Consider the following 25,786-nt stretch of genomic DNA (forward strand, 5'->3'; position numbering starts at 1 on the left):
AAAAACCAACCTCCGAATACATAGTAACACAAGTTAGAGTACAGTAGTAATTTGCACTTAGTACTCTTTCATTGATTGATACTGTCTACCTCTGTAAGTTTTTCTCCCCCATTTTAAAGATGGGGAAACTGAGGCATGAACATAGCTGTGATTTTTCTCTTGTCTAAGATCACACAGAAGATCATTATTAGAGTGGTTCCCATGTCCGCTGATCCCTAGTCACATCCCCTATCCACTGGACTGTTTGACTCCCTTTATATACACTTTTCAGAGTAGCAGCCATGTTAGTCTGTATTCTCAAAGAAAAGGAGTACTTGTGGCACCTTAGAAACTAGCAAATTTATTTGAGCATAAGCTTTCATGAGCTACAGCTCACTTCATTGGAGGCATTCAGTGCAAAATACAGTGTGGAGATTTATATACACAGAGAACATGAAACAATGGGTGTTACCATACACACTGTAACCAGAGTGATCACTTAAAGTGAGCTATTACCAGCAGGAGAGCGGGAGAGGAGGGGGGAACCTTTTGTAGTGATAATCAAGCTGGGCCATTTCCAGCAGTTGACAAGTAAGTCCGAGGAATGGTGGGGGTGGGGGAAATAAACATGGGGAAATAGTTTGACTTTGTGTAATGATCCATCCACTCCCAGTCTCTATTCAAGCCTAAGTTAATTGTATCCAGTTTGCAAATTAATTCCAATTCAACAGTCTCTCGCTGGAGTCTGTTTCTGAAGTTTTTTTTTGTTGAAGTATTGCCACTTTTAGGTCTGTAATCAAGTGACCAGAGAGATTGAAGTGTTCTCCGACTGGTTTTTGAAGGTTATAATTCTTGACGTCTGATTTGTGTCCATTTATTCTTTTATGTAGAGACTGTCCAGTTTGACCAATGTACGTGGCAGAGAGGCATTGCTGGCACATGATGGCATAAGTCACATTGATAGATGTGCAGATGAACGAGCCTCTGATAGTGTGGCTGATGTGATTAGGCCCTATGATGGTGTCCCCTGAATAGATATGTGGACACAGTTGGCAACGGGCTTTGTTGCAAGGATAGGTTCCTGGGTTACAGAGGAACAGCCGTGTTAGTCTGTATTCGCAAAAAGAAAAGGAGTACTTGTGGCACCTTAGAGACTAACCAATTTATTTGAGCATTGGTTATTAAATTGGTTAGTCTCTAAGGTGCCACAAGTACTCCTTTTCTTTTTGTTCCTGGGTTAGTGGTTCTGTTGTGTGGTTGCTAGTGAGTATTTGCTTCAGGTTGGGGGGCTGTCTGGAAGCAAGGACTGGCCTGTCTCCCAAGATCTGTGAGAGTGATGGGTCGTCCTTCAGGATAGGTTGCAAATCCTTGATGATGCATTGGAGAGGTTTTAGTTGGGGGCTGAAGGTGATGGCTAGTGGCGTTCTGTTATTTTCTTTGTTGGGCCTGTCCTGTAGTAGGTGACTTCTGGGTACTCTTCTGGCTCTGTCAATCTGTTTCTTCACTTCTGCAGGTGGGTATTGTAGTTGTAAGAATGCTTGATAGAGATCTTGTAGGTGTTTGCCTCTCTCTGAGGGATTGGAGCAAATGCACTTGTATCGTAGAGCTTGGCTGTAGACAATGGATTGTGTGGTGTGGTCTGGATGAAAGCTGGAGGCATGTAGGTAAGAATAGCGGTCAGTAGGTTTCCGGTATAAGGTAGTGGTTGTGACCCTGGACACTACGGTGCTAATAAGCGATGAAGTGGATCTCTTATGTGGACTGGTGCAGGCAGAGGTTGATGGTGGGATGGAAATTTGTTGAAATCATGGTGGTATTCCTCAAGGGCTTCTTTTCCATGGGTCCAGATGATGAAGATGTCATCAATGTAGCGCAAGTAGAGTAGGGGCATTAGGGGACGAGAGCTGAGGAAGCACTGTTCTAAGTCAGCCATAAAAATGTTGGCATACTGTGGGGCCATGCAGGTACTCATAGCAGTGCCGCTGATCTGAAGGTATACATTGCCGCCAAATGTGAAATAGTTATGGGTGAGGACGAAGTCACAAAGTTCAGCCACCAGGTTTGCCCTGACATTATCGGGGATACTATTCTTGATGGCTTGTAGTCCATCTTTGTGTGGAATGTTGGCGTAGAGGGCTTCTACATCCATAGTGGCCAGGATAGTGTTTTCAGGAAGATCACCAATGGATTGTAGTTTCCTCAGGAAGTCACTGGTATCTCAAAGATAGCCGGGAGTGCTGGTAGCATACGCCCTCTGCCACGTACATTGGTCAAACTGGACAGTCTCTATGTAAAAGAATAAATGGACACAAATCAGATGTCAAGAATTAACAGTCATGTTTTGTCTCTGACTAACACAATCCTTGCTGTGTTTTGTAGCTTAATTTGAAAGCTAGACATTAATATTTTATAATTTTTTCAGAATTGGAAGATGCCTATTAACATAGCATAGCACGCAGAGGATTATATTTAGGAATAAAAATGAATCTGAACCTCAAAATGTCTAGATTAGAAAGAATTCAGAAATGAGCCGCCTTCCTTCTTGCCAGGCTTGAAATAGGCCTTATATAGGGGATGTAGCAGGTAACCATTTACAAGTAGTCATCTGGAGAGTTGTAGGGGGGTGTGAACATATGGAGAGTACCTAGCAGAGAGTACCAAATGCAATTGCTGAATTGGTATTGCTGAATGGAAGAAAGGAAAAGTTTGGGTAAGCATTTGACCTTAACCATAGCAAATGTCCAAACCTTCTGAAGTTTATTCATCACTAATTCAATCAAAACTTTGTTATTACTTTCTAGGCTGTTTCTTGTCAGTCTGTCTTATTATATTACTCATGCTGCAGTACGCAGGGAAACGTAAAATCTTCCAGAATGGCAGGGATGGGGTAGCCTGGGAAACACAAACTCTAGGCTACAAGCTGAGATATTGTGCACCTGTATTCTGTTTTTTGTTTGTTTTTTTTGTTTTGTTTTTTTTGGGGGGGGGTTAGAATTAGCATTGAACTTATATGCTATTCCAATTCAGGGGACTACAAACAGATAAAATGTCTATAAATGCGCTATCTTTATTGGTTTATATAAAAAGTAAACCTGTGGCAAATAGGGGGAAAATCGGCACTAGTCTCATTCTCTTAGAAAACATCTTTCTACCTCATCTGTCAACTCAAATGGTAAGCACAGTCGAAACAAACTTCAGGAACCAACTCAATTACTTAGCTCCTCTTTGCTCTATTTCTCTTAATACATTTCCCCATCTATTTAATGGGGATGAAAATTTCTATCTCACAGGGGAATTCTGAAGATAAATCCATTGGTGTTTGTGAAACACACAGGTACTACCATGAAAAATGCCTTAGAAAAGCCCGAGGAAATTAATTCAATATTCAGTTCAGGGTTTGGATGATGTGCAGTAAATAAAACATGGGGCCACACATTAAATAGTGAGGATGAAAAAAGGTATGGATTAGCCGAGTCACTCTTTTCATTATAAGAGGCAGAGCTCCTGTAGAAAGAACTTAGACACTAATTACATAATCACATACTCTCACAATGAATATTCACAAGAAGGCAGAATTAAGGTTTCAGGAGAAACCTAAAATTGTGCATTTCCAAACACTTGAGTGACTGACTTTGCAACCTAATAACTTTATTTTAAGCTAGTTTTGGTATGTAATATCAACTAAAACTTACTTTAAATGTCCATTCAAGGGACCATTTTTATCAGAAGTTTATATGGTTTTAATAAAGGTAGACTAGAATTAGATCTGATATTTTGGGGGATGTTTTAGGAATATCTTTTTAAGAGAGGCAAAAGGTCCTGTGGCACCATATAGACTAACAGATGTATTGGAGCATAGGCTTTCCCACTTCGTCAGATGCATGAAAGCCTGTGCTCCAATACATCTGTTAGTCTATATGGTGCCACAGGACTCTTTGCCGCTTTTACAGATCCAGACTAACACGGCTACCCCTCTGATACCTTTTAAGAGAGGAAGTGTCCTAGTTAAGACAGGTCTCTTGCACAATTTCTGTCTAAATAATAAATGGTTATGTGCAAATTTTATCAGAGCAAAGATAATTTTAAATTACTATTTCTATAGGTCCTACAGTAACTTGTTTAGTGTCCAGTTTTCCAGTCCTCTATTTAGACATAGTTGGCATGTAGGATCAGGTCCTTAATCTTTGCAAATTGCAGTTCTATTTTGATTAAGTATATATTCAGATTCATTGTGAATGCACCATTAAGTCACACACAGTTTGTTCTAAGATGAGAAGTGTCCTTTGCCTGTCTTTGCCTCATCTCTATAGTTGATTCTAGAAGATATGCGCAATGTCCCATAGTTGGAATGTGGCACAGCCACCCTTAGTTTAACCTTCTGTTGACCTTGAATAGCAGACTAAAAAAATAAGCCCTTATTGAACTAAAATATATATTATATGCTTGGAATTATTAAATGTGTCTACGATGTTAAAAAACTGCAATGATATTAATGTAGAATATGTACAATAGGAGAGGGCAATAGTACAAGAATATGCCTGTTCAGAATCTGTCAGTCAAAGAGTTAATTTAAAAAGACGGCCCCAAAAAGATTGAAGGTAGGAAAACAGAAATCAGATGGACAGTCTTATTTTTAAAACCCTGCAAGTGGCAGTCAGAATGCAGGGGGAAAAAATGAGTTTGATCAAATCAAGATCCTGGTGGGGAGGAATTTGAATTTTTTTTAAATCTAATTTTGATTCTATTTACAGCTTAATGTCCCATGAGAACCTCAGCACACTGAATCCTTTAGAAAAAGAAAGGAAATTACTAAAGTAATAAATAGAGAGGTATCCTGATTTTTATATCCATGCGACATCAAACAGGTTGTTCTGCCAAAACTACTGCCCATTTCGCATTAATAATAAGATCAACAATTCTACAAAAAAACATGTATTTTACCAATAAAATTCAGTGAAAGGTACCAGCCCCTGTGTTTAATTTTGCAAGCAATGTTCTTTTTTTTTTTAAATGTGAGGGAAATAGCAGTACCTCTGCTGTGATATTCAATACATTTGCTTATTTAAAGATCTCCCCTACATGGGGCAAAATATCCAAGGAGGTACTTGTATCCTAAGTGATCCAGCGTGATTATATCTGCTTGCAATCTACGAATGATAAAAAAGGGACAGGTTTCAGAGGAACAGCCGTGTTAGTCTGTATTCGCAAAAAGAAAAGGAGTACTTGTGGCACCTTAGAGACTAACCAATTTATTTGAGCATGAGCTTTCGTGAGCCACAGCTCACTTTAAAATGCCGGCAGGCTAATGCATAGAGTGGCAGCGGAGACCAGGCTTTAAGACCCAGAGGTTGTATTTGTCGAGAAAGGAAATGTTGCTTTTTGACAGATGAGAGAAATCCCCTCAGTGTTGGCCATGAGAGGAGAGAAGTGAAGTCAGTCACCTGGCGGTGAAGGACAGTAAAACAGGAAAGAAGGGGAAAAAATCTCTTTCCCCCTTTCTCTCGCTTTTCTGCAAAGAGATCCACCTCCTAATTTCCTCTCAACTCTTCTAGCATAACCCTTCAAAGGAGACCATTCCCTACAGACTTTCTTATCTTTATTTTTATTGAGAAAATATCTTTAGCAGCAAAACAATTTTTTGAGTCTAGGCAGGACTTGGCGGATTTTCTTTCTGGTGAAATTGATCATTGCTAATGTCTGAGGCTCACAGGTGCTACATTAGCTACCAGAATAACGGAGACAGGCTGTCATGATATACTCTTCTCATCAATTTGAACACATTTGCCTGAAATTTGCTGCAGGATGCTGTCCAGTGAAGCAGATTTTTTCCTTGGGATGCAGCAGTTCGCTGCTTTCTAAGCTTATTGCAGACGAAGAAGTAGTCAGTTGAAACTGAGTGGATTTTTTTATTATTTTTGGCTTCTCTCCTCCTTTCATTGACACGGGATTTACCGGGAAAAGATCACCTGTCTCTATAATCCGTCAGGGAGTAAAAAAGTGAATTATTTTATTTTATTTATTTTTAACCGGTGGAGGAGGCGTGATCACGGAGAATGAGACTGAGAGGAGCTGCCAGGGTTTGGAGGACAAGGCTGAGTTTGGGCTGGAAAGGGGGAGTCTAGATTTTTTTTTATTATTATTTTTATTTTTTTAAATTTTGGCACAACTTCCGCGGGTCGCCTCCGTGTCGTTTAGTTTCATTCTATGGACCGATCCACAAGCCTGGACATTGAGGAGCTCAAGGTACGTGATGCTCCGGGTGTTTTGTTTTCTCTTCCCCTCTCCTGCCTTGCTCCTGGCTCTGCTAGAGGAGTTGGAGGCGCTTCGGGTGCCGGTGAGTGGGGTAGGGGAGGGTGGGAACGGAGGCACACAGCCGTCCTGGGCTGGGAGGGGGGGGGGGGGGAGAGGAGGAGGAGGCGGCTCTCTGGAGATGAGGGTGTACAGTCGGACTCCGCTTCTTTCCCCCTCCGCCTGGAAGAGGAGGAGGATGCTGATGATAGCCCCTGTCCCCTCGCCAGTTCCAGCCACACTTGGGGCACGGAGCCAGAGCGCAGTGTGTCCATTAATCTCACCCCGCGAAGCGGCCTCAGATTTTTCCAGCGGCTGCGGATTTTCCAGTAGAAGTTCGCTCGAAAGGCTCCCTCTCTCCCAGCCTGGGCATCTCCTGCTAAAAAAATCTTTATTTTTAGAGATGCAGCCAGCCTATCAATAATGCCCGGATCGGTAGGGTGGCTTACGCCTTCTCTGCTAGATTTTGCTCTTCCTTGTTCCCACTCGCCGATTTAGAGTTCCCTTCTCCTACGCTGTGCCTAGGCAAAGGATTTACCCCCCCCCCACCCCCCATGAGCTACAGAGACACGGGGGGCTCCGGGAACAGCTCAGGAAAACGAATAACACCAAGCGTGGAGGACACGGAGGGGGCTTGGCTGGGATGCAGAAGTAGCGAAAGCTTAACGAAGGGTCCGCTCGGTGGCCTTTTCGAGCAGTGCAACTTTCCATGGGGACTGTGTCGTGTCACGGTTTTGCTCCCCCGCTGCTGGAGAGCATGCCTGGGAGCCGAGCGTGCCCCTTGGCGCCAGTGAAGACTCTGCCTTCACCTGCGGCTGGGGTCGGCCCCGCCCTGAGTGAGCAGAACGGGGGGCGACACAAACGGGGGGGGGGGGCAGGGGCGAAATCTGGGGTGGAAGCTGAGCGAGGGAGAGGGGTGTATTCGGGGGGGGGGAGAGGAGGAAAAATAATGGGGAAAACCGATCAAAAGCAGGAAATAGAGGAACAAAAAACCCCGGGAGAGGTTTCGAGGATCTTCAGGGGTCTCCTTGGGGTATATAGTGGGGATGAGGGGTTTAAAGAGAAGACGGCCTGAGAGAAGGGCAGGGGAGGGACCACCATACCATGAGGTAGATTTAAACAGCACTGCGGAGTTAGGGAAATGATAGCGGGGGGGGGGGGGAGAGTGGGGTCCTCCCCGTCACTTAATCTCGCAACATCCCCAAAACTACACGGCGGACTTCGCGCCTTCTTTCGCAGCGAGGTTCAACTCTGCCAAGTATCGAGGAGCTTCCCTGGGCATCTTTGCCTTAAGATACGCCGAATCTGAAAGTACTTGTGAACAGTGTGTGTCTCTCTCTCTCTCTCCAAGCCTTGCTTGTAAACAATATGAAACCCCCCGTAAAAGATAAACACAAAATGTTGGTGTTTTAAGTGCCAGGTTTCATGACTGCTGAGCGGGTGAAACAAACGCCTGTTTGGAAGTCACTGAGCAGTAGGCGGTAGTTCACGCATTTTTCATCCCTGAACCGAGCCTGCTACAAGGGACCCTCTGGCGAACCATCTCCCTTCTCAGCCTTTTCAGGAGTTTAATTAGAGCTCAGTTTAATTTTAGGACAGTGGTAGGAAGACACCGGATGAGCCCTGCAGTCAAGTCCCTGTGGGAAAGTTTAACGTAAGTGATTGAAAAAGCGCCACTGGATATTGTGTGAATCCTAAAAATGGGTGGCACTTCGTAGGAATTACCACTGCTTGGGGACTGCCAGATGCTTCACCGCTGCAAGGGTGTTCTGGCAATCGACTTTGCAATTAAGTCCAGTGTTGCAGGGATTATACAGTGGGCAACCTTGAGAAAAGCAGCATGGATGGAAAGTGATCCCCAATGTTAGTTTTTCTTGATTGGTTTAAAGAGAGCATCAGCGGTTTTGGAAAAAATCCCCCCCCCCTTCTTCCATAAGAATAAGATCTGCAAAAAAACCCTGCCTTCCTAAAGCTGATACTCCTAGAGTTGCGATACCTATCTTTACTTAGCCTCTTTGGCACCCTTCCATACTTGCCCCATGACTCAGGCTCATTGGTTCAGTTTACTTGTATGAACATCTTTAGTGTAAAAAAAAAAAAAAAAAAGCTTGTGGTGGGTGGGGAAGGCTCTCAAACTTTAAATGGTGCACTAAGCAGTGGAAAGATCTGTTTGCCTAGCACATGGGATTTGTTGCTGTGCATGAATTACCTGTGTGTGTGTGTGGGGGGGGGGGGGGGTCATATGGGGGTGGCTAGTTACACCAGGGCTGAATTTGAGTTACTACATTGACTTCAGTGGGATGGATTTTTCCCAGTGAGCTAGATCCTCTGTTCTACTATGCCCCCTTTAGTACCACTCCAATGATGCAAAGCAGACTTAAAGCTGGATTTCATGGACATCTTGGGATTCAACTACGTCCGCCATTGTCCCACCAGTCCAGAAGATATGGACAAAGCTGTATCGAACTCTGACCATTCCTACCTGAGTAAACTCTCTCCATTGTAGCCAGACATAATAAAGAGCAGCCCAATGCTGCTCTAAGTTGTGCAAAGGCTGAATGAACTCCTTTCCAGCTCTGTGATCAGGGAGCACCAAAGGTGGTATCTTTGTGGTTCCCACCCATCTCCTTCAGGTCCAAGCTCAACCCAACCAAAGGATCTAGCTGCTTATGTTTAGACATCAGCCAGCTGTAAGCTCTGGAGCTCTAGCAATCTCCTCTGACTACCCTCATCATATTACTCTGAGGGCTGACATGCACAATGTGTTCCTAACCCAAGACCCTGCAGCTACTTTTTCCAGGAATTTTAGAAACGGGGGGACAGTGGCTTAGTGCAGGATAGCAGATTTTTATTTTAGCATCAAGTTTAGCACCTAGTATGTGCAAGTGAATTTAGGAAATCACCAGACTAAACTCTGATTAATACTATACATCAGGTGTGCTTGTTGTATAATGTATTACAATTACATTACCACCAAGAGAGAGATTCTGATAAACTGAGGTCAGACACTGAATGTCAATTTGAAATATGCTCTTTATTATGATTGCTATGAATTCTATATCCATTTTGAAAGGTCAGTTTTTGTGCAAAACTGAACCAAAAATTGTGTGCAAGACCTGCTAATGAGGGTAGTTATGACTTTCACTTTATTAATCCGTGCATGAATTCCTGATGAAATGGATCAGTACTGGGGACAGAGAGAGAGTACTCATCCAGAGATTTTTGGACTGCTCTGCTTTTCCTTTTGATCTGTTTCATCTTCTGTCTCAGATGGCATCTGTGAACTTTCCTCTGACTTTTAATTCACAACCTTGTGGTATTTTCTTTTAAAGCAGTTCCACCATAAAATGAACTCAATTATGGTTATTTTCTCTGAATGTTTGCACTACATCCTTAGTTTTCGTGTGTTGAGCTGTTTCTATTTAAAGTGTGTGTAGATATGTGAGTGTATATTTCTATAGGTCTTTGGCTGGTATGTTGTAATATATGTATGTTATTCCTCTGTATATATTAACTCTTATCAAGAACTGATGTTAAACTATGGTTTTCTTCACATGAAAATAGTGCAGTCTGGATTTATAAACAGTACAGAGGCTTTTAAATTTCCTAGATTTCAATAAATTGTGTGAGTCATAGCAACACTGAATAGATAGTTATAGATTTTGTCCTTCACATTTTTCTGGCTGTGTGGTCTACAGCTCTTAAAGCATATTTTACAATCTTTCCTCTTATGTTAATTTAGTCATCAAAATGTGTCTACACACTCGGATAATAGGTGATAGCATTTTAAATAGTCCATAAAGCATCCATGATATCTCTCTGAAAGAAAGTTGCTTTGTAAATTAAAAGTATTATAAATATGGTATTGTTTACATACTGTAATAACCTGTTTTCAAACCAGTGCTTTCAACCTGAAGTTGCTGTTTGGATGCTAAATTAGAATTTTCCATTAGAATCCCAAAATGTTTGTTTCTAGAAATGTGTTTGGGGTGTCTTGTAATTAGTGCCACTTAATATGAAAGAACCATTAAAATACGGTACACTATATATCTGAATCACATCGCAAACCTAGCCATGTCATTTGGCAATAATTATCCTTCAAGTCTGTTATAGTTTCACATTTCCAGGTGAAATAAAAATACCAAACTTAACTGTATAAAACTGGCCACAGATGATGATGATGATGATCTGTGATAATAAAACCATCCAGTGCATAACAGGTTCTTCATTAGGAAGATACTTCATATGTCATGAAGAAACTCACACAAAGAATCCAGAAAAATTTGAACAAGAGGTTGATTCAACAATATAGTGGTTTTAAGCTAAATAGTCTTTTAGATCACTTCACAATTTAAATCAAACAGTAAAGTTAAAACTCGGAACAATTCTGATTGTTTTAAATAAGATAGAGCCAAGGAAAGTCATGCTCAGTATAGTGTAGGAGGATTTTTGATGAGTGTAAGTAGGTGGTTATATTTCTGTTATAAATTAGTCATTCCATAATGAAAAATAGTACTCTAACAAATGATATATTTTTAGCATACTCTACTTCACTTATTCATTCTTCTGCTTAAGAGAAGGACATCTTCCTGTGGATACTGAGTTTTGTCTTCTTTTATGAACAGCTCTTTCTTCCCCCTCCATTCCAACCCCTCTGGCTCCCCATCTTTTAGGCAGGGTCCATCATCAACAGTGGATAAAGACAATTAACCTTTGCAGTTCACATTCAGAAAATTATTCCCAATTAAAGGTTGAGTTGAAATGATTTTAAAGTACTAGGCATGCATATTCTTTCTTGTCCCCACTGTGGGGGTTCCCCTCAGTCTCCAAATACTTACAGAAATTGGATATTTGGTCAGTGAGGCTGGAAAGAAACATATGTATAGTATCATATGACCCAGAAAAAAAGGTCAAGACAACAGCAATGTTCCCAGTACACATTTTAGAAATCACTGGTCCACTGTCATTACTAAGAAGCTGCAATATCATCTAGCTATACATTTCTGCAATATACATTACAGCTTTGCTGAGCTCCATCTTTTTCCAGTTGAAAATATATCAATACCTGAAGCTCTAGTTAAAAGGAAAACACCTCTCGTTTTCAGTACATGTTCAGTTCTCATCTAATGATGCATCATGTACATATTTTGCATGATTTAAAAAAAAATAAGGGATTTACAAGAAGGTCAGTAATATTAATTTTGAGGTTCTTCTGTAATGGAAGAGATTGCCATGTGACAATCTCTTAAAATATTGTGTTTATTTCTTGCAGAGAATTGGCTTATTTATTACAGAGCTAAAATTCAGACTTATGGAGAATCCATTTCCCACTCTATATCCTTTCAATGATCAGATGGCCTAGGGAATGAGTGTATTTTGGGATTCAAGTATTACTTTGCCTGGCACAGCCCTTGACCTTTTTGAAGGTTAGTATTGCCAGGAGCAAGGTTATCTGTGAAACACTGTCACACGTGTTATGAACAAGGCTCTGCCTCCTGTGAAAATCTTGCACTTGGTGCAATTTTATATGAATTTATGTGAATCAATGTCTAGCAAAGATATTTCTAAATCCATGAGGAATCCTACTGTCCCAAGGATAAATAAGGATTCAAAACATGAAAAAGGCATTAAGTTACAAGGAGTTACCATAAAACTATTTTTCTCTCTTTGAAGTTGATATGTCAAAGCCTTTCCATAGTTAATCATTTTATTTTATTTTTTGTTCTTTTAATTTAAAAACTCTGAAGGGAATTGGTTACAAATAATATATTTGTGTCTTTACATTTATTTCTGGTAGGTTTTTGAATACCTAAGCTCCAAAACTTTCTTACAGACTATCAATCATTCAGTGGTGTCTCCGATCATTCCAGTCATATTCAACGGTGTTCTAGTATGGTGTTGTAGGGCCACAGGCTGGAATTACTTTGCAGTCCAAGAATGAAAGATCAGTATTTATCTACTAAGCCATCAAATACTTAAAGTCCTTATTACATAAACACAACAGTTCTTTGTGAAGAAGGGTACTGTACAATGCTATCCACAAATATTAGGTTTTGTTTCTTGTTATATAGAGGGGAAGGAGGATCTTGTGGCTGAGCCACTGGAGCATGAGGTTTTATGCTCAGTTGCCAGTGTCACATTGGCTAAGTCCCACAAGCCCCAACTTTTTTGAGGTGCTGAGCAAGTCGATGGAAGCTGGGGGTTTCTCAAAACATATAAAAATAAGATTCTTGATCCTGATTTTCATCTTTGTAACAGGATAATTCCCTGTATTACAGAGGTGTTGTGAGATTTAACTCCTTCATGTGTGTAGAGAAAACTTAATGTTCTGTTGGAAAGGTACTAAATAAGTGTAAAATATTGTTATATCATCCTTAAAGAAAACCTTTCATCTTTAAACTAGCAGCACTAAAATAAACAACTTTTTGTTAATTTAGTACAGTCCTACCAACAGTGACACATCACCAGGACTTCTAAAAATCAGTGCCACAAGCAGCAGATTACCCCAGGCAGAAAACTCTGGCCCTTAGCCATCTTATTTTGTTTCATCAGTCCTTCTTCAGTTCATCCATGCATCAAGGTGCAGAATTAATAAGCTCCACGTTCCTACTCCTCACAACTTTGAGGACAGACAAATGATTAACTACAGCTTGCACGGCTGAAAAATCATTTAGAGGGATACTTTGTTTCCAGTCCACAAGTAAGAAATAATGAACAGTTAATAAAGGTACATGTATAAAAAGCAAAATCATGCAGAAACAGTATCACGTGGTAACCACACAATTTTGAATTTGTACTTTGTAAACAGAGTGTGTTTTGTGTTTGTATAATTGAGTATAAAAATGCCCTAGATAGGGTTGCCCCATTAGGTATGTCTGCAACTTTAAGTCTCCATGTATTTCAGATTTGTATGTGAAAATATTTTGCATGCATCCTAGTTTTTATGGTGACTTTAGTTTACAAATACTAATGCACAGGAATTTTGAGTAGGAATCAAACAAAGAAACTAAAATTCACGTTGAATGCAGGTTGACATATAGCACAGCAACTTTTTGTTGGATAATTGTTGTTCACTGAAACCTTTATGTGCATTGCCCCTAAAAGTTACTGCTTAAAGAGCACAATTATATTGTGTGCAAAACAATAGCTGATAAAAGTATTGTAGTACATTGGTAACTATAGCTGACATAAAGAGGCCTTTCTATAAGGTGCCAAATAGCTGATGACAAGAGAGATAGAGAATCTATCATGGAAAGATGTTCAGTATCACTGAACGTCTCTCTCCAGGTAAGGCCAGACCCATAAGCAGAAGAGGTTTGCCCTGCCTGTTAACTCATCATTCCCCCAGACAAGTGATCTGTGTTAGAAGAGGGCTGCATATTTGCTCAACTTAAAGGCAACAAAATAGCAATTTGTTCTATGTATGCTGGTAACTCACAATCAAAACTAAACCAGTCAAAACAATAGGAGTTTTGCTGCCTGATAAATTGGTAGGACTCGGTATGTAGCTCAACAGAGATGACAAAAGGTGCAAACCAATTTAAAATCTCAAAAGTTACTATCTGCTTCATGCATAATCAAGGATGAGTAGGATACACTTGAAGTGAGCCACACAACTGGGGGCACTGATCACTGCCTTGCCTTGCCTATTTGATTTAAATCACGGCACTGGGAAAGGGTGTCTAGTGTTAACCCTTCAGCATAATATAAATCAATAGTAAATGCAATCCCTTTTGGTCACTGTGGCTAAAACCTTGTTTGGTCATTAGGACTCCTGATTCAGCAAAGCACTTAAGACTCATTTCAGTCAGATTTAGTCATGTGGTTAAATGGTTTGGTGAATCAGATCCCTGATTAAAAGCCCCAACATATACAATTGAAATGAACAGGCGGGGGAGGGGGGTAAGATGTGTGGCTACCAAGCTCTGTGTGCTCCAGATGAGACAGATTGTCACTGTGGAAGTGCAAAATGGTGGTTCTAGATTTGTGATGTATTTATCCTGAGGTGGATTGTGCAGCTCCTGGATATTTAGGTGTTATGTGATAACCGCAGCATTTCTAGCAAAAAATTAAGTCTGTGAATGGAAACCGTCATAAAGAAGTATAAGTTTTTAGATAGGATTATGTGTGGGGATAATGGGGTAGTGAATCATCTTTGCCACAAAATAAATAAATGAGCCTTGTAAGAGGTTTACGAAGATATGAGCTGCATCCGATGAAGTGAGCTGTAGCTCACGAAAGCTTATGCTCAAATAAATTGGTTAGTGTCTAAGGTGCCACAAGTACTCCTTTTCTTTTTGCGAATACAGACTAACACGGCTGCTACTCTGAAACCTGAAGATATGAGTGTGTTACCTGATGAAGAGCTCCTGTGCTCATTTACTTCCAAGTTAAATTACTCAATGTAAAAAGTAGTCCTGAGTGGTTACAAAGCAATGGGTGCCTAGGCCTCTCCCATCCCTCAACACAAAGGAGCTCCCAAAACAAAACCCTGAAACGGAACACCTCCGAATGCTGGGAAAGTTCAGGCCATACCTAAATAATACATTTGTGACGTAGGCTTATCTTAGTTCTGAGTGCCTGGTTACCAACAGACGATAAGAGACTTATTGATTACCTTATTCAAAGTTATCCAATTTTTCATCTATAACATTCCACCATATATTTGATCAAAGGTTACTCTTAGGTAGTTCTGACCTCCCCTCCCTGAATTTACTAATATTTTGAGACACAAGTAGGCCCCAGAAAACTGTACTCTGATTTATTTTTTTAAACATATTACTTATGTATATTTTCTATCAACCATAAATATTTAATCTTCCTAAATATAATGTATTATCCTTCAGTGTTTCCGTTGACCAATAAGAGTACAAAACAGGATTACGTGTTGTTAGCTGATAGGAAATCATATGTAGGCGTGTCCTGGAATTGGTGATAAGTTTCTTTTGGGCTTAGAGAATGACATTTACTATTTCAAAGCTAACTCCGATGAAGTGAGCTGTAGCTCACGAAAGCTCATGCTCAAATAAATTGGTTAGTCTCTAAGGTGCCACAAGTACTCCTTTTCTTTTTGCGAATACAGACTAACACGGCTGTTACTCTGAAACCTGTCCATTTTAGATGTATCACAGAAATAGTCTCCATGCCATTTCCCAATGAATTCAGCAGTCAGACAGATATAAAAAGAAATCTCTCATGTAGACTCATGTTCCCACTTAATGCAGCCTATTTCAGTGTGTTTTATTTGATTTTTCATGAAAAATTGCGAAAATAGTACCATTTTTGAAACAAGAGCAACAAGCCAACCGGTGTCTCCTGTATTCCCAGTACTAGCATCAGCCTTCTCCTTTCTGTAAACCATTTTTGTTTTCAGGGAATTTTGGTGCTATTTTTAGAGATGATCTTACAGCTTGCTTTCTTGTCCCCTCAACTCATTATGAGGCACAAGTGAATATGTGATTGGAAAATGATCTATTTGCCCAGCACAGACCTCTGACTAGTTAAGCTCCCTATTTCATTCAGTATTAATTTAGATGAGGCAGATAATATTCGCTGTTCATGTAAATATGTCAACTATTCAGTCTACCGAGACTACTTGCACTGTTGCCTAATAGAATTATGGGAATATGAGCAGTGTCACTGTGTCCCATGGTAAAATTTCCATCATACAGCTGACAGTCATAATACAAAAGGCACTCTTTTCCAAGGTGCTGTCTGTCCTATTGAACTTTTCTGGGCCTTGATCAATGAATAGTGGCTATGAGGCAGTAAACAGCAGCATAATGAACAGAGCAAGGAGTTAGGGCCTAGGAGAACTGAATTGAAGTCGAGCTCATGATGTCTCTGGGATTATAGAGTATATTGACTGAAATGTAGGTGAGGGCATATGCGGTTGCATCAGAATTACACCACTAGTGTTTTGTAATAGACACACACAGCTTTAGAACAGGCAAGTGGAATCTAAAGTTTTAAAGTCTGAAGGATCATCTGAGTGGCTCAAAGTGGAACATGGCATTTAAAAAACATAGCAAATCATAAACTGAGCTTCAGACAAAGTAACTATAACAAGCTGGTCTTCTAGTCAGCCAGACTATAAATCATGCTGACACTTCATTTTTTCTCTCTCTCGTGAGGATGGCATTGAGACACCCTAATTATTGACAGATGAAGCAGTGATTGCATTAGTATAGATTTTTAGTAACGCTTATTAAATACAATATGCTCAGTTGTCAGCGCTTTGCACTAATATTACTATTTTTATTGATAAGAAGAGGAGTATGTGTGTTAATGATGAGAAAAGGTTAGTTTATTTTTCACAATACGGGGTACAGAACTGAAGTCACTATTAGGAAGATCTATAGAAGCCTCTCAAATTTATTCTGTAGAATTCTTTTGTGGTATAGAAAGGTGACTGAAGGAGAAGAATCAGAGACTCCCCAAAGTCAAATTATGTTTGCTATTACCAAATATAATTATCTCTGGTGGTGTTATGATAGTGTAAGAATTAAGTACCGTATTACCACTGAGCTGATACGCTATATGCATTACTTTCTGTTTTGGGCCCAGTCCTGCATTCTCTGTGCACTCCAAGTTCCCACTGAGATCATTGGATTGGGCTCTCTCCCTTAGCATTCACTCTTCTGTATTCTACTGGATATCATCTTAGCCACAGCCAATCCTCTTCTACTAAACAGATATACCATTCTCTACCGTCTAATGCCAAATTGCTTTTTTTGTTACCACAACTTTTAATAAACAGCGAGCAGAAGTAACAGAGGCTAGCAATTTCAGAGATGGATCTCTCTGCCATCAATAGAGCTGATAGCTTAAGTCTGTTCTTAAATCTATTTATTTATTTTTCTTTTCTGTCTTTCTATGGCGCTTCATATTTTATTTAAAATAAAAATTCAGCTCAAATGCCATCATTCTGAAACTATATCTATGATTTAGTGTGTAAAAATAATACAATTTAAATTTTAAACTATAGAGATTTTTGTGATTTTTTTTATTAAATTGCAAAGAGTTCTTTATGTAGCCATGAGACCACATTCCCCATATTCACATGAGCTGTTGAAGCTGAAGTCAATGAGTGTGGAAAATGATGAAGCAGAAGGGAGACAGTACAGCGAAAAAACAACTTATATAACATAAAAATAACTCCGAATCCATTATGCTATCTTACATGGTTCGGTTGTTGGCTTTTGGGCTTTTGTGCCCCCTCAGCTTGTAAGTTAAACTTATTGGGCTTGATCCTCTGGTGTGTTCCAGTGATGCAGAGCAGTTTAACCAACCACCTAAGTGTCTCTTCTGTATCAGGGAATCATCTGGTGATATGGAACCATAATAGTGGCTCCCACAGTAACTCTTCTCCCTGCCCCCGACATAGGGGATATGGCTGGAGTGTCCCTACACCGTGGTGATCCCCATCTGGCAAAATGGCCTTTTGGGGCCAGGGGTAACTGAGCATAAATCTTGAGAGTTTTTCATCTTATACTGGGGGCTGGGCTAACCCCCATCTGGCTCTACAGATTGAGGGCATCATAAAGTTGAACTAAATGTACCTTTGCTCCTTTTTCTCCAGTTCTGTACATCTCAGCCAGGCTGTCAGTTGTGCATCATTTAGTACATTACCACAAATTATCCCTAAGAGTATGGCATAAGGCAGATGATGGGCATACATATAACTGTCTGCTTGTTTCAGAAGTTTAGAGTAGTTGTATTTTTCTAATTGGTAGATATGTTTATTTTAAATCTAGTGGTCTAGAATTACTTATTTATGTTCTTCTAATCCTTTGTAACCTACAAAAGAACTGGAAAGTTTCATCATAAACGCAACATGTTGTACATGAGAAAATGAGATACCTATTCCTGCCTCATAAACAGCCCCAATCCCCTTACATTTCCACAACTGGGCATGAGCTTTTTTGTATTTGACACCAGAAAATGTAGAGAGAGAGCTTTTTGCAGTGAGAGAGAATTCATCTGTACATAAAATCAGATTAGAAATGTAACCTTAAACTGTAAAAATAGAGCAAGAAAACCAACTTTTTGAACAATCCATTATTTCTTCCCACAACAATTACTTCTGCTGTCAGCAGCAATAACGTTTACTACTATTTTAATCAAATATATTCTTCTAAAATAGTGTGAGCTGCAAGTAAACGAGACTACACCTTCTAAAGACCCTATCTCCTCCCACTCCAGTATTAGAGATTTATGCCCTAAACACAATGCTCAGAAGCAGCTAAAAAATATTGATTAGTCCGAAGAGGAGCCTGTGGACTATACCAAGGATATCCTGCTTATCTCCTTTATAAACGGAGGGCATCACCCACAATAGTCCCAATTCAGCTTCATTTGTACAACTCTTTATTGAGCCCAGTGAGCGATAAAAATGAATGAAAGCTGAACTGGGTCCAATGGGTATGATTTCACACCCATGTAACACAGACTTCAATAGAGCTAATGTTCTTTTATACTGGTGTAAGTGATCATACAGAATCGAAATTGAGCCCAGTGTATAACACACGAGTCCCATTTTCATTAAACAAGACATCTTCTGCTCATATTGGCTTAGGGTCTCTGTATGCTGTAATAAAAATGCACTATTTTTGGGAGGGGGGGGGAAGGAATCCACAAATAAGTTGTCTGCCCTCGTGTATTTCTTGTATATGTCTATTTTAAACTACTGAGGAGTCAATTGAAAACAACCCTTCTATTTTCAAGAAAAAAGTACTACTTGGAAATTATAATGAATCCCACATGTACAAGCTGTGACAGAAATTCAAAGCACAGTTTGCTTTTATTGATGCCTTCATCTGAAAAACAAACAAAAGAAAACCCCAAAGTTGTAACTTTTCATAAGCCAGGACTAAGAATGAGAGCCTAGTACTGTGCACCACAGATAAATCAGGTGATACTAACAGAATTTCAGTACTTAAAGTTAATAATATCATTAGTGGCTCCTGAAAGAGCCTTGGCTGCCTAAAGGCAACTTAATTTTAAATACTGAGAGAAGTCAATCAGTATACGCTAAAAAATATGCACTTGGGGATGTGGTTTGCATACATTACAGCCTTTGTTTTTCAGTATACCCCATGAGGTCTTTGTCTCTAGTCCCTGGGAGGAGGAAGAACAAGGGATGCTGGAATGCGTTACCTAGGGAGGTGGTGGAATCTCCTTCCCTAGCAGTTTTTAAGGTCAGGCTTGACAAAGCCCTGGCTGGGATGATTTAGTCAGGGATCGGTCCTCCTTTGAGCAGGGGGTTGGACTAGATGACCTCCTGAGGTCCCTTCCAACCCTGATATTCTATGGAGTGCAAGAAAGGACACAAGGGACATCCCTCCTCTTTCACTCCTTTGCAAAGAGACCAATCATTATTGCCGGTTTCCTATTCTAGTTTTGAGGTGTCTCATAGGTGATTGCAATGACTCATTGAAGAAAGAAAAGGTAAATGGCAGCTTCACCATGTACATTGGCTTTGGCATGTGTGGTTAAGTCATAGGCAGACTCATTTTCCCATTTGTGTGCTCTACATTATCAGAGCTGATAGGCTTCTAACATTTAAAATGGCCAAGGGTAAAGTGGGAAGGGAAAAATATATTGACGTTAGTGAAATCATGTAGGTGCTTTCAGGAGTTGTACTCTGCATCATGAGTATTTTTGACAAAGTGCCAACAATTTTGGCAAGGGTCTGCTGAGGAATAAATCTGAGGAATTTATTTGACTGTTGTAGGCTTTAAATGTATTTTCCTTTTGTGTTTGAAGAAACCCAAACAGCCTAGGAGATGCAGCAAATAATCATCTGCACTTGTTCTTTGTTTTCAATGCACCATAATAAATAAATAATAATAAAATAAACTCATTGCCTCAGATATGTCATGATCAATTTCATTATTCAGGGTAATGTACATATAGATCTGTGGAGAAGGCATTTCTGAACCAAGGCAATAAGGATTACTGAAAAGGTATCACTGATCTCTTGGTCAGTTTTTATCTTCCTAAAGAAAAGTGCCAGCAAGCACTCAGGATCCAGGTTTTAGGATCCTGGTAGGGGGTGGATCAGAACTTTTGAACACCCTGTGGAAACAAGATGTTTTTAGTTATTCTTTGAAGCCTCAAAAAAGGGTAATAAACAGCCTGATTTGTAGGTGTGATTTAGAATGTACATACTTTAAGAAACCTGTAGTTTTATCTGTGGGCTTACAGTCTCAAACCTGATGTTGGCCTAACTGAAAAGCCAAACCAAAAGACCATTGCTAATTGTTATTACTTGGACTGATTGCTCCATCCCATGGAAATACCATTGGGGAACTGATAGAGCTGGGAAATACCACAAGATCTCCTTCAGGGAGTTTCTTCAATTCTTCCATCTATGGAATGGGTTTCCTCTCCCTACAGAAGCAGCAGAATATCTGGTCTTCAATTCCAGTGGATCTTGGATTTCCTGGATTGTCAAAGCCATCCACAATGAAGACCATGCATCGCCGAGTTGGCTTCTGGACTGCTAGGTTCTTTCCTTGGCTTCTGCCAGTGTACTATCCAGGATGTCAGCTGTTGATCTTAAAAGTTAATGCAGCATGATTTGTACTATTTTTTTAAGGGATTTAGCATTTGTTGTTGGGAGCGACAACTGCCTCCCATCCCACCTCATATGCAGGGCAAGATTCAGAGAGGGTCTCTGCTCCATGCTCACATATAAGGGGGAAATTATTCCGGGCTAGGCGCTTTACAAGCATGTTAGAAGAGAGGATCCTACCTTGAAGAGCTTACAGTCTACATGGGTGAAAAGAGAAGCAGGCTGGGGTGCAGTACAAGATATTTTTTCTCTTCCTATTGTCCCTCTTTTATAATCTTTATTTGACTATTTTGTCCATTGTAAGTTCTCTTTTTTGCCATTTTAGTTTTGCAATTCATGTCCATTTATAGTTTGATGGTCAGTTTGTAGCCCTTGCTATTTGCTGAGGGTTTGGTTTTTTTTTTGTATTTTTAACTGTTTTGTTTTGTAACAATATAAGATAAACCAGTGGATATAAACTGCATACATGCTTAGAGTGGAAGGAATATTAATACATGTGGATGGGAGAAGCAGAATTGGAATTATGCACTTTGCATTTGCCATTTTAGTGTGACCTTATAACTGTCTATTCCCCTTTTATTCTGTATACAGAACTGTCATTAATGACAATGGAAGTTCATCATGTGGAATGAGGGCAGTATATGGACCTAATTACTGTAACTGTCCAACAAAGGGCATTGCGTAGTCATGAGCAAAACAACAAATGACAAGTAACAAAAAATTGTAAGACCTTCCTAATACTGGGCCAGGACTCCCCTTCCCTCGGTAATACCTGTGGAAGTTAATCTCCTTAAGGAATGATTGAGATCACCCTCCCTTCCAAAAAATCATTTTGTTCTGGGGCAGGGTCTGTCCACTGCAGGAAAGGATATAGAAGCTGTCCCTAAACATTGCAGGTCTTGTAGCGGATGACTACCCACTATTGTAAACCCAGGTCTGTGGGATCCAGGCTTGTGGACTTGATGTTTACAAGCCCCTGTTGAGTGTCCCCACTGCATTTTAAACCTGACTTGTAATTGCTGGACCAGGGTCTCTCAGCTGTGGTAAAGCATCCCTACTGCATGCACTATGCAGACATTGTGACTTGAGTCTGTAGCTTGAGCTGCATCAACACTGAAAAATGGCAGGGCTTGGACCCAACTCATAGCAGAACTTGAGTTCTGATCCAACCCCTACTAGGATCCTAGAACCAGGATCCTGAGTGCTTGCTGGCACTAGTCAAACTGATTTGTGTGTGGACAGAAGTGGGGCTGGAGCTCATACATGAGTCAGCATCTAAGCTTAGTGTGCAGTATAGACATACCCAAGGAGGCTTCCATAGTTCCTGCAGGTTTTTTTTTTTGTTTTGTTTTTGTTTTTTTTGGGGTGGGGAGAGCGGGCGGGAGGAGACAACTGCAGCTTGTTGCCCGGCACTGATGTTCTGTAGCATAGAGCTACTTGTTACCACAGATCTTTCCTTAAATGGGGATCCATACCACAGAAGGGGCTCTGCTGAAAAGAAAAGAAAGTCCCAAGCTGGATTTTCTCTTCATAAGCTCTGGAGGGGAATAATATTTATCCCCACTTCAGGCATACCTTATCCCCTTCCATTGTTCAACACCCTGCCTCAGATGGTGGTGTAGAGAGGCTAAGCCCCTATTTGCAGAGCAGGACAAAGAGCTACACACAGCTGGAGGGCATATTCCTCACTATTGTCTTCTCCTCTGAAAACCAAGCAGCTTTGTATTTTACGACACTTCATTGCTTGCACTTGAGGGCAATAATATGTAAGTTTAATCATGATATAAGGGACAGTGTCAAGGCATTTCCAGCCATGTCATAGAAAATGTTCTCTCTTTGTGTACGCTCACTTATAAGTTGCAATGCATAGACTAGAGGAGATTTTATTGATCTATTTTCCCCCTATGGTTGAGCGAGTGAATCCATCCATGGTAGAGAGACATATCTGGGGTTATATTTGAGGAATTACACCAACAGTTCTTGTTGATGGGAGCTGTGCATGCAGCAATGCACAAATATCATTGAAAGTCTAGCATTTAATGTTTAAGAGCTTCCCTTTGATTATGGGAAACCGTCTGAATCTTTCTACAAATGTAGCATCTTTTAAAGGTACTTGGAATCTAACCAACTTCATGTCTTAATTTGTGTAAAAATGGCATATATAAACCATCATACACCATCTACACAAATAATTCACTACATGGGGATGTGGCATAAAGGGATTTTTGCATTACTTTGGGATGATCACACTATTTGGTAGTGGTGATACCATCAGTGAGCTGTGAAAGTCATTCTAAATGTGTCAATCTTTTTATATCATGCCATATCCCATCATGTATTGTACATCTACCAGATATTTCAATAGTAAATAATGTTGAAAATGTTACCACTATTGGTGGTCTCCCTTCACTGTAAGACCAGGCTTCCTCAAAAGTAACGGTCAAAATAGGAGTGTCTTCGGTATTTTACCTTTGTGAGACCAATACTTGTATATTGCATACAGTTCTGGTGTCAACATTTATAAAGGATGCTGTAGACTGGGAGTTGGTGCAGAAAAGAGCCACAGAAAAGATTTGAGGGATGTAGAAAATGCCTTATAGTGAGAGATTTCAAGAGCTCAATCTGTTTAGTTTATCAACAAAGATTGAGAGGTGACTTGATTACAGTGTTTAAGAACCTTCGTTCTTAAAGGAGGAAATACCAGGGCTAAATAATAACAGGCTCTTTAATCTTGCGGAGAAAGGCAAAAGCCAGAAAAATTCAAATGAGAAATTAGGAGCAAACAGTCAAGGGAAGTGGTGGATTCTCTTGGAGTCTTCAAATCAAGACTAGATGCCTTTCTGGAAGATATGCTGTAGTCAAACATAAATTATACTTTAGTGAATACACAAGTTATTGGGCTCACTACAGGAGTAAATGGAGGAAATTTAATGGCTTCTGATATACAGGAGATCAGAGAAGATAATATAATGCTTCCTTCTGGCCTTAAACTCTATGAATTTATAATAATGGATTTTAAGGTCTGACTCTGAACAGTAATTTATGGTGTCATGAAAAGCTGTGGGAAGGGGGTGGTCCCATGTTCAAAAGGGATGAAGATCCCTGCCTGCGTGTGTAGTTAGCTGATAGTATCACCCTTTATTGGCACATGTTTTGGGACAAGTTGCATCTTTATCTCATTTTTCAAAAAAAAGGTATTGATATGAGTTTGCAAGTTATTTTGAAAAAGCAGTTTAGCGCACCTCAAAATCACCTGTGTATATATGGAATATACATATAGCCATATATGAATTTTGGACCTTATTCTTTATTCTTTGCGCTTCTAAAATTCCCATTGACTTCAACTGGAAATTTAGATGGACAAGGAATGCAGGAGCAGATTCATAGTGGACTGTGGACTACTCTATCAAAAATACATCATTGCTTGCATTTAAAAAAAAATGGTCTCCAAGAATCAAATGAAATAAATATTTTCAAATGCGATGCGATAAGTATTCTAGTCAGAAATACCGAGAACACTATTTTCTCCTTGAAATTTTTTTCTAGGACTTGCCACATATTTCTCAATTAAAAAATACAATGCACGATAATGATGTATTCATTCATTTATTGTTTGAAGCATTGAACTAACCTAAAGTAAAACAGTGATCTCAGGAACACAGGTGAGGGTCCCTTTGTATTTTTACAAATGGGAATTTGTCTTTCAGTGATCTGGTAATAGACTCTAAAGCAATGGTTCTCAAACTTTTGTACTGGTGACCCCTTTCACATAGCAAGCCTCCGAGCGTGACCCCCCTTATAAATTAAAAACACATTTTTATATATTTAACACCATTATAAATGCTGGAGGTGAAGCGGGGTTTGGGTTGGAGGCTGACAGTTTGCGACCCCCCATGTAATAACCTTGCGACCCCCCTAAGGGATCCCAACCCCCAGTTTGAGAACCCCTGTTCTAAAGTCTTTGTTTTGTTAGAAGAAAACAAAATATAGTAATTGCTAACCCCCACTGTATAGCTATTGTTAGGTTTCAGTTAAATGTAAGCCCTAACACCGCCTCCTTGTCTGGAGGGGCATATGAGTCTGATTTTGTGGCATATGTATTTTAATCAGTCTGTTAACTTTTCCAGTTTAACAGAATTGTATATTATACCCTATTTTTCCAGCATATTGAATTCCATATAGTTACCTAAGAGCCTGGAGAAATATTGAAGGCCACTGAATTCCAGAACCCATGGATTTTTCTCAGCCTCTTAAATTATGGTAAATATATTTAAAAATTAAAATTTTAATAATGTTGAATGATTTAATTTTTAGCTATGAGTAATATTAAACATATTTTATACTTTATTGGTTGAGGAAAATCTACATTTAAAAATGAGCAGCAGTGGTACTATATTGTCTGTTGGACCCAAATTGCAAGATTTTTGTAATTCTGGGTACAAAAAATTACTTGTATACCTTCTGGTAGAAAATATTTAATGAAATGTCTGTAGTAACTGATATAATTAAGAATAAAGCCATTTTATTTTAATGTATAACATTTCTTTCTTCTGAATTTTATCAAGCCTGCCTTAATTTTTCATAGAGAAGAGAAATCTGTCCATGTCATTTTTTTAGTTTGTCACTTCAAAGTCGGTCTTCTCTAAAACCAAACAATGACATGGGATTGTTAAATGGGATCTGCTTCCTCTTTAGACAGCTGGGGATCTGTTATCTAGGGTACATTACTGCTATTGGCCAAATTCCTGAAGCCAGTAGAAGGAGGATAACTGTGCCACGTGCATATCTATGGATATTCCCCAATTATGTTTCTTTTGGCTACTTTAACTGTTTGTATTCCCAGAAATTTCAGTTAATCGCTTTCCCATGTACAGCCTTTGCAACATAAAATTGTTGCATTTAGAGTAGGCTACTTTTACACTTTATAAGCTTTAATGTTTC

General features: G+C 39.7%; 1 protein-coding gene across 2 annotated transcripts in view; it reads left to right on the plus strand.

Annotated features, from left to right (window-relative positions):
- The first annotated feature begins 5,365 nt into the window (after window positions 1-5,365).
- The window catches only part of SGCZ (sarcoglycan zeta), an 834,522-nt gene continuing 814,101 nt past the window's right edge, over window positions 5,366-25,786 (plus strand). For both annotated transcript variants that reach the window (XR_007356409.2, XM_048848187.2), the window contains exon 1: window positions 5,366-6,222. Coding sequence is in view for 1 of the 2 variants with exons in the window: in XM_048848187.2 (XP_048704144.1) it covers window positions 6,184-6,222 (39 nt within the window). In the remaining variant the exon portion in view is untranslated. The remainder of the gene's footprint in view (window positions 6,223-25,786) is intronic.

The sequence above is a fragment of the Caretta caretta genome, chromosome 4 (assembly GCF_965140235.1).
Source record: "Caretta caretta isolate rCarCar2 chromosome 4, rCarCar1.hap1, whole genome shotgun sequence".
Lineage (NCBI taxonomy): Eukaryota > Metazoa > Chordata > Testudines > Cheloniidae > Caretta > Caretta caretta.